The sequence below is a fragment of the Harmonia axyridis genome, chromosome 3, assembly GCF_914767665.1.
Source record: "Harmonia axyridis chromosome 3, icHarAxyr1.1, whole genome shotgun sequence".
Lineage (NCBI taxonomy): Eukaryota > Metazoa > Arthropoda > Insecta > Coleoptera > Coccinellidae > Harmonia > Harmonia axyridis.
Window position 1 is genome coordinate 62,120,424 of NC_059503.1, and position 9,326 is coordinate 62,129,749.

Below are 9,326 nucleotides of genomic sequence, written 5' to 3' on the forward strand. Positions count from 1 at the left end.
AACATGTTGATTACCTACTCTATGCTGAAACTGAATTGTCATTGGCGTTGGCATTTTGTCAAATGGACCATGTCCACTCTAAATAATGCATCTTTGCTATGTAGTTCTTAAAAGTTTCTGTGTTATTTGCGTCTCGTCAACAATACTCATTGCCATATTCATAGTGACCAAGCTGTTCCTCAATCTTGTATCCGAAGAAAATTTGCATTTGATAATACAATACTGTAAAAGAAGGAGATGTGTGCCAAGCTTCCTAGAATATTGAATTTTCAGAAGATCTATCAATTGAAAGAAAGTATAAAGAAGAACCAAATTATATCGAACAGATGCCACAATAACAATAATAAAACGTGAAGAGTTTCATGCGGACTTTCATTTTCATATTGATCTGTGTTTGATAAAATCAAGTAATCTAGCTTGTCTTCTGTGACAATTCAAAATTTTTTGTCGACCATGTCAATCTCATACATTATTTCCAAAAGTTTTTATGTCATCAGTGTCTCCTCAACACTACTGGTGAGTCTCGTTACATTGGCTAGATATTTGTATGATTGGTCAACACCAGAAAACCTAGATATGTTAATAGAATATGCAAGAAGAGCAGCTTGTGTTTCGAGTATGATAAAGTGATCACATCATTTGAATGAAGAAGCAGAGCTCGGAGAAATTGATTCAAGGTTTTGAAGGCGACAACGAGTCTAAATGAATTGATGAAACAATTTACTGTGATGAGAATGATTGAAGTTGAAAGGAGATTTTATATAAATTGCCATTCAGAATAACTATATTCTTTTATTACTTTTGAATAGCTATACAAGCATATACCATATCCGAAACTCAAAATGATTTGTTTGATATGTTGCGGATGTTTCGAACCATAATTTGTTTTTTTTTCACATCACATTGTTTCAATACATGCATTTGTTTATTCATATGTATCTTCATAGGGCACATTATTAGTTATGTTCTTCTTTCTTTCCTTGAGAAGAATCTTTGTAATAATAGTTGCTTATAACGACTCTCGGTTATAGTGACCAATCCCTTCCATGTCCTTATGATCGATACATACTGTACCAAAAGTTTTTAATTATATCAGCCGCTTTCTCTCCAATCATATACGCTGGAGCCATCATATGACCCCTAATGTTGACAGGAATCACGCTATTATCAACTATCCTTAAGTTTCCTATTCTGTGGACTGTCAATTCATCATCCACAACAGAATCTGGATCACTTGTAGGACCCATCTTGGCTGTGCTTGCTGGATCCGATAAACAAATACTTTGGTATCTCATGGCACATCTCCAATATTGGTCAGAGTCGAATTCTTCACTACTACATGAGGGAATTGGTTTTCTATCCAGATAACCGCCATTTTCCTTGAATATCCTTGTTGCGAGGAACTTTTGGGCCAGCCTTATACCTTCTATAAGAGTTGCTATGTCCTTTTCATCTTTGTCAGATAAGAAATTCGGATCTATCAATGGCGGATGAAATGGATCGTTTGTGCCAATTTTAACACTACCTACAGATTTTGGATCCAAGAGTACCACAGTCACCGATACAGCGAGTTTGTTTTCAGTTACTCCGTTATCAACAACCTCATATCTTGGTGAGAATACCAGTTCGACATCTGGAAGATCGGCAGAATCTTTCGATACTTCTGTGTTGAAATAAGCGATAACATCTGCAGAGAAAGCGGACAGTGGTCCCTTTCCTTTTGTTAAGAACTCTATAATCTCCTCCCTTGTATTTTTGGAAGGCAGTTGAGTATTGTTGAAGATGAATTTAAGTCCCATGAAAGCTAAGTGAGTCCTTAAAGTCTTTCCGACTTTCAAGTCCGACATGGTTTCAATCCCCAGATTGTTCAATTCTTCTTTGGGACCAATTCCAGATAGCATCAGTAGTTTGGGCGTCATCATTCCACCTGAAATTCAAACAGTAAGTAAGTTATTGAAGGCTAGCTCCCACAGCAGCACTGGAGGTCATACTAGACTTGCCTCCCTTACACCTACATGTGAGGAAATGCAGCCTTAGAATTTCCCTTAATGGAAAGCTCCTTCCTGGAAACTGGGTTGGACATATGAGGATACTGAATCAATTAGATTCAAACCTCCTCGCAAAACCATCAGATATTATGACAACCACCTATGATTTTGAAACGCCCTTTGAAACGGTTATAAATAACCGTCCTAGTGCAATAAGTCTCGTAAATTGTCTGGACAAAAAATCATCCATATGGTTCACAGATGGATCAAAAACAGAGAAGGGCATCGGCATTGGGATATATGGACCTAAACTGAGGATCTCTAAAGCCCTGGGAAGTGACCCCTCGATTTTACAGACCGAGATAATGGCTGTTTATGTATGCGCTTAGAAGTGTCTCAAAATGAAACTCAAGGGGGCGCATATCTACATCACCACGGACAGCCAAACCACGCTGAGATCCCTGGAATCGTGTTGTCAGGGTCTCTGCTGACTTGCGAGTGCCGTAACACCATAAAGCAACTGGCCAGAGGAAATAAGGTGACTCTACTATGGATACCAGGGCACTGTGGGGTTGAGGGAAATGAGAGAGCTGATGAACTTGCAAAAAGTGCATCAAGGCTAACACCTGCTGGACCTGAGCCTTTCTGTGGGATAGGAAAAGACCAATATGAAGCTGCGGTCCAGCTGCAGGAGTTGAACAACAGGATAATCCACTGGACTAACACTCCTAGACTTGTTCAGGCAGAGAAATTCGTGAAGATTTCACCTACCTACGCCAGAAAGCTCCTGAAGCTGTGGGGAGCCGAGCTTCGGGTGATGGTGGGACTGCTGACTGGGCACTGTCGGTAAAAATATCATTCGTACCGTATGGGCAAGTCAGCAGACGAGATTTGCAGGCTCTGTGGATCGGAAGCAGAAACAGCCGAACACTTGGTACGCAAGTGTCCGGAGCTGTCTAGCCTAAGAACCATTCACATGGGTAAGCCGGTCCTGGATACCAGAGAGGTAACGGCTAAGGCCCCTAAGGAGGTTGTCAATTTTATAAACGTCGTTGACGACTTCCCTGGGTTTCTATGAATGAGTAGGGTAGAGAACATAAGATCTGCATGGTCGCAGTTCCTGGAAGGCTTACCGAACAAAAACGAACCCCTGTTCAAATAATAATAATATTCAAGGCTACGCTAACTCTTTACCTGCTGAAATTATGACTTCTTTTGTCGCGTGCACTTCTACGATGGTGCCATTTCTTATATATTGAACACCCGAAGCCTTCTTATCCTTCGGATCAATCAAAACTTTCAACACTGTACTTCTTGGTTTTATCACGAGGTTGGGTAGTACTTGGGCGTTCTGCAAGTAGGCCCTTGCGGAACTCCATCTGCTTCCCCTTCTAAGAGTTCCTTGTGCATGACCGATTCCTATCTGTTTACCGGCGTTGAAGTTGACATATGGAATGTTCAGTTCATAGGCCGCTCTTAAGACAAACTCAGTTGCTTTAGATTCGAATCTAGAATTTTCTAGATGGACAGGTCCATTTTTTCCCTGATGTTCTTCAGAGTAGTGTTTTATTTGTGAATCCTCGAGTTTCTTGAAGTAAGGAAGAACGTCGTGGTAGTTCCAGCCTGGACAACCACTATCCGCCCATTTATTATAGTCTTTCGGGTTGCCTCTTGCCCAGGACATTCCATTGATGGCTGTAGATCCTCCGAGAGCTTTGCCCATTCCTAGGAGACACCGTTTGTCGGTTGAACCTAGAATTTGCGATTGGAGAAAGCTATTAAATACACTGCGCAAAAAAATTAACGCACATGATGGAAATCTCAAATTTATTCTACAACTGAAGGTGTTCTCAATGATAATTATTTTTATCAGAATTATGCATGCATATGTTATCCACTTTCAACGTTTTTCTTCAATACAGATGTTTTTTCCCAGCAGGAATAAAAAAAGATGAGATCATCAGATTTTGAATGTATTGGCTCCATTCTGTAATCAGTTGTTCTAGATCAATTCTAGTGATCAATAGTTTTTCTTTCGTTTGATTTTCTACACTCAATCGCTATGCAACGCGAAACACGCCAAAGAGGAATGTGCCCAAGCGGTAGTTTTGCGAGAAGAAGGGTGGACATACAGAAGAATTGCAGAAAGGTTTGGAGTTTCCCATACAAGTGTGTCCAGAATGTTGCAGCGATTCAGGGAGACAGGTATGAATGTCCGAAGACCAGGACAGGGTAGACCACGGGTAACAACTGCCATTCAAGAACGTTACTTGAGAGTTTCTTCGTTGAGACAATCGTTTGCAACCGCTCGCCTCCTTCAATCAGCTTGAGCAAACTCATGCGGTGCAAATTAGCACTCAGACAATAAGAAATCTCCTCAGAGAATATGATTTAAGACCTCGGGTCGCGGCAAGAGGCCCAGCTCTTACCCTAGCCCATCGAAAGGCGCGTTTGTATTTTGCGAGAGAGCATATCCATTGAAAAGAGGCTGATTGGGAAAGAGTTGTCTTCACAGATGAGTCTAGATTCTGCCTCTACTATTGTGATCGACGTTCCCTTGTATACAGACGTCCACATTAAAGATATCCCCAGTGCAATTTCCTGAATACTACTGGTTTCGGGGAGGATCGATTATGGTATGGGGTGGAATATCTTTGACTACTCGCACAGACCTAGTGGTCGTTGATAATGAAGCTATGAATGCTGATAGGTATATAAGAAACATTCTTGAAGAGTATGTAGTGCCATTTGCCCCATACATTGGTGAAAATTTCATTTTTATGGACGATAATGCCAGACCCCATCGTGCCCGCATCGTTCAGAAGTACCTTGAAGAGGTTGAAGTCTCTCAAATAAAATGGCCAGCAAGAAGTCCAGATTTCAAACCGATTGAGCAGGTTTGGGACAAACTCAATAGAAGGCTGAGAAGTTCAGAAAATCATCCAGCTACTCTTAATGACTTAGGAATCCAACTCTGAGAAATCTGGGAAGGATTAGATCAGAACATTTTAAGATCACTCATTTTGAGTATGAACCATCGTTGCCGAGCTGTAATTAACGCAAGGGGTGGAAATAACAAGTATTAAATCACTTATCAGCATTCCAGTATTTTGAAAATTGTTTATTTCTCTTCTTTCACGTAAGATTCGGTGAAATCCTGAATTTTTCTTCCATTTAATGTGTCTTGTTTCATTCAAAACCTTCCCGAGAGAACATGAAAAATAAGTTATAAAGTCAATGTAGAGTTAACTTTCATTAAAATTGAGATTTTCAGAATGTGCGTTAATTTTTTTGCGCAGTGTATATGAAGATGAATTCTCACCATAGCACCAATATTTTTGGGTTGTAGTAAGATAGCCCCAATTGTACTTTGAATTGAGGAGGTTGAACGAGAGAGAAGGAATTCTAGTAGTGTCGGTTTCTTCTTCTCCAGCTTCCAATAGGAGTATTTTCCAGTCTGCTATTTCTGCCAAACGACGAGTTACAGTTGCTCCTGCTGCTCCTGCGCCTATGACGATGAAGTCATAAGTTGTGTTATCTGGAAAAAAAAATTTTTGAATTCGAAGAGTCTTTATTAACAAATTATTTTCAAATAGTTGATTTGTGTTAAACTTTATTCTGCTCAGGAGAGTCAATCTTTTACGTCAGTTTTTTTCAATTGGTTCTGTTGGAGGTATAGCCTATAATGAATACTTGAATTTGAGTATTCTAATTTATGCATTATTATTCTTGTATAGTCTTAAGGTCATAAAAAATCGCGAGGGAAATCCATATATATGATATATCTGGTCTTCTTCAATTTGAACCCTGATGGTTTTCAGCTTCTGATATAATTGGACTATTTTCTCGAGTTGAAGTGATCACTGCATTATAGCTAGTTATTTTTATGGTACAGTCATTTAAAAGCTCTTAAAGTTTTCGAGACGGTCGAATTTTTTATGAGATATTTGAACATTTTTGAACGTGAACTACACTACGCAAAAAAATTAACGCACATTCTGAAAACTCAATTTTAATGAAAGTTAACTCTGCATTGACTTTATAACTTATTTGTTTTGAACGAAACAAGACACATTAAATAGAAGAAAAATTCAGGATTTCACCGAATCTTATGTGAAAGAAGAGAAATAAACAATTTTCAAAATACTGGAATGGTGATAAGTGATTCAATACTTGGTATTTCCACCCCTTGCGTTAATTACAGCTCGGCAACGACGGTTCATACTCAAAATGAGTGATTTTGAAGGATCTAATCCTTCCTAGATTTCTCTGAGTTGGATTCCCAAGTCATTAAGAGTAGCTGGATGATTTTCTGAACTTCTCAGCCTTCTATTGAGGTTGTCCCAAACCTGTTCAATCGGATTGAGATCTGGACTGTTTGCTGACCATTCCATTCGAGAGACTTCAACCTCTTCAAGGTACTCCTGAACGATGCGCGCACGATGGGGTCTGGCATTATCGTCCATAAAAATGAAATTTTCACCAATGTATGGGGCAAATGGCACTACATGCTCTTCAAAAATGTTCCTTATATACCTATCAGCATTCATAGCTCCATTATCAACGACCACTAGGTCTGTGCGAGCAGTCAAAGATATTCCACCCCATACAATAATCGATCCTCCCCCGAAACCAATAGTATTCAGGAAATTGCACTGATCATATCTTTCATGTGGAAGTCTGTATACAAGGGAACGTCGATAACAATGGTAGAGGTAGAATCTAGACTCATATGTGAAGAGAACTCTTTCCCAATCAGCCTCTTCCCAATGGATATGCTCTCTCGCAAAATCCAAACGCGCCCTTCGTTGGGCTGGGGTAAGAGCTAGGCTTCTTGCCGTGACACGAGGCCTTAAATCATATTTTCTCAGGCGATTTCTTATTGTCTGAGTGCTAATTTGCAACCCATGAGTTTGCTCAAGCTGATTATGAAGGAAGCGAGCGGTTGCAAACCGTTGTCTCAACGAAGAAACTCTCAAGCAACGTTTTTGAATGGCAGTTGTTACCCGTGGTCTACCCTGTCCTGGTCTTCGGACATTCATACCTGTCTCCCTGAATCTCTGCAACATTCTGGACACACTTGTATGGGAAACTCCAAACCTTTCTGCAATTCTTGTATATGTCCACCCTTCTTCTCGCAAAACTACCGCTTGGGCATATTCCTATTAGGTCAAATTGCGTGTTTCGCGTTAAATAGCGATCGAATGTAGAAAATCAAACGAAAGAAAAACTATTGATCACTAGAATTGATCGAGAACAACTTATTTCAGAATGGAGCATTCAAAATCTGATAATCTCATATTTTTTTATTCCTGCTGAGAAAAAACATCTGTATTGAAGAAAAACGTTGAAAGTGGATAACATATGCATGCATAATTCTGATAAAAATAATTATCATTGAGAACACCTTCAGTTGTAGAATAAATTTGAGATTTCCATAATGTGCGTTAATTTTTTTGCGCAGTGTATAAAAATTCAAGGAATATTGAATACAATTTCCTGAAAACTCAGAAGTATAATGTGAAATGTAGAGTTTAATCTGTTCAAATAATCATTCAGAACATCAATTTTTGGCCCTCATGAATATCGACATGCAAACAACTCGAAAACAGTTTCTTGTTTTCAAGTTTACAGATATTGAAATTGAATGAATATCTGTGAATATCTTACCTTTTACTTTGCCATAAAGCTCTCTCTCAAAATCCTCAGGTTCATTTTCTTTCGTATATGGTGGCCTTATATTCCTTAAGTTATTTATTTCGGCTTCAACTGTCGAAACTAACTGATCCAAACTTTCCTTCGTAATTTCTGAAGTAACATTGCACAAAGTTACGACTAACAAAACGTAGATTGAAATTTTGAACATTATGAAAAAAAATCGTACGCTCGAAACTTCCTTCTATACATTTGCTTGACGATTTGGTTCGAACTTCACACTAGCTTGTTTTGAAAAGAATAAATGATACTGAACGATCGCAATAACAGGTTTGTTTATTTTAAACACAAGGTCATCAAACCTTTATTTTGATAATTTCATTCGAAGAATCACGAATTTGGATAAGTCGCTTAGAAGAAAGCTTGTTTACATAGCTTTGAGTTCACTATGGATGACATAATAAATTAGCTATAACACAATACAAAGCATTTTTACATAATCGGCGATCTCTTTTATACTATGTACTTCAACATAAAAGGCGATTTCGCTCCCTCAAAAGCGGGATTAAATTGAGTGTATTATTCCCTAGGTTAGGTTAGTCGTATTTTTTACACGACCCTTACGACAATTTTACTCCCTCAATGTTTAAATTAATATTTGAATAACCGTTGATATTGAGCAAAAATCTCGGCAAAAATTAATCAATTACTCCATTTTATTTGATGTGCTATAAATTCACCACACTTTAACTCATTGGAAATTGACACTATGTATTTCTTTTTTGACTTTGTCCCTCGAAAATATTCTCAGCAATAATTTTTTTCATAAGTATATGAATTTTCAAGGCTATTTGTCTCTTTTATTTATTTTTCGTCCATTTTTGGGCCCTATGGAGCGCTTTTTGTTCAAAAATTCGGAGGCGTTCATTAAGATCAAGATGCAAAAATTCATATTTTGATATTGAGGGCCTTAGATATTTTTCTCGTTGAATGGATTGAGTACATCAGATTTTGGGTGCAAAAGGGCCTCTTACGAGATAAGAGGCCCAACTTTAAAAATTCCAACAAACCCATCTTTTTCATAGCAGATTTCAAAGTTGGACCATTTACCTAGCAACGGGTGTTTTTTTCGAGGTATATAACTTTGAGTTGGCATTACTGTTCAAGATGGCGACCGATTGAACAGCTGTTAAGTGATTTATTCTCAGTTTGGTTTGGCAATTCATCATGAATAGACTCACGCCTGAACGACGCTTGCAGATATTGCAATTTCATTCCGAAAATAATGGTTCTGTGCGGAATACCCATCGCGCACTACGTCCATTTTATTTTGTTCAGCTTCTGGTTGATTGGCTACGTCAACAAACAAAACTGCCGCATTTGGAGTGAAGCTTATCCTCAAGTGTATGTCGAAACACCGTTAAATCCAGAATAACTGACTGTTTGGTGCGCTTTATGGGCTGGTGGAATCTTTGGTCCGTACTTCTTAAAAAACGATGATGGCCAGAACGTTACAGTCAATGGTGATCGGTTTAGAGCCATGATTGCTAACTTTTTCATTCCTGAATTGAACAACCATGATTTCCAGGAGCTGTGGTTTCAACAAGACGGCGCAACATGTTGCATAGCTCGTGCCACAATCGATTTATTGAAAGACCGCCTAATTTCACGTTTTGTGCCTGT

General features: G+C 38.7%; 2 protein-coding genes across 2 annotated transcripts in view; one reads left to right on the forward strand and one right to left on the reverse strand.

Annotated features, from left to right (window-relative positions):
* Nucleotides 1-9,326, forward strand: part of LOC123674766 (flotillin-2) — a 374,288-nt gene that overhangs the window by 27,893 nt on the left and 337,069 nt on the right. The gene's annotated exons all lie outside the window — the stretch shown is intronic.
* On the reverse strand, nucleotides 773-7,954 carry LOC123674764 (glucose dehydrogenase [FAD, quinone]-like). The gene is made up of 4 exons (XM_045609833.1): nucleotides 7,659-7,954; nucleotides 5,311-5,526; nucleotides 3,183-3,740; nucleotides 773-1,927 (listed from the first exon to the last, which is right to left on the reverse strand). Exons 1-4 carry the CDS (start codon nucleotides 7,852-7,854, stop codon nucleotides 1,053-1,055), a joined length of 1,845 nt encoding a protein of 614 aa, XP_045465789.1. The 5' UTR covers nucleotides 7,855-7,954; the 3' UTR covers nucleotides 773-1,052.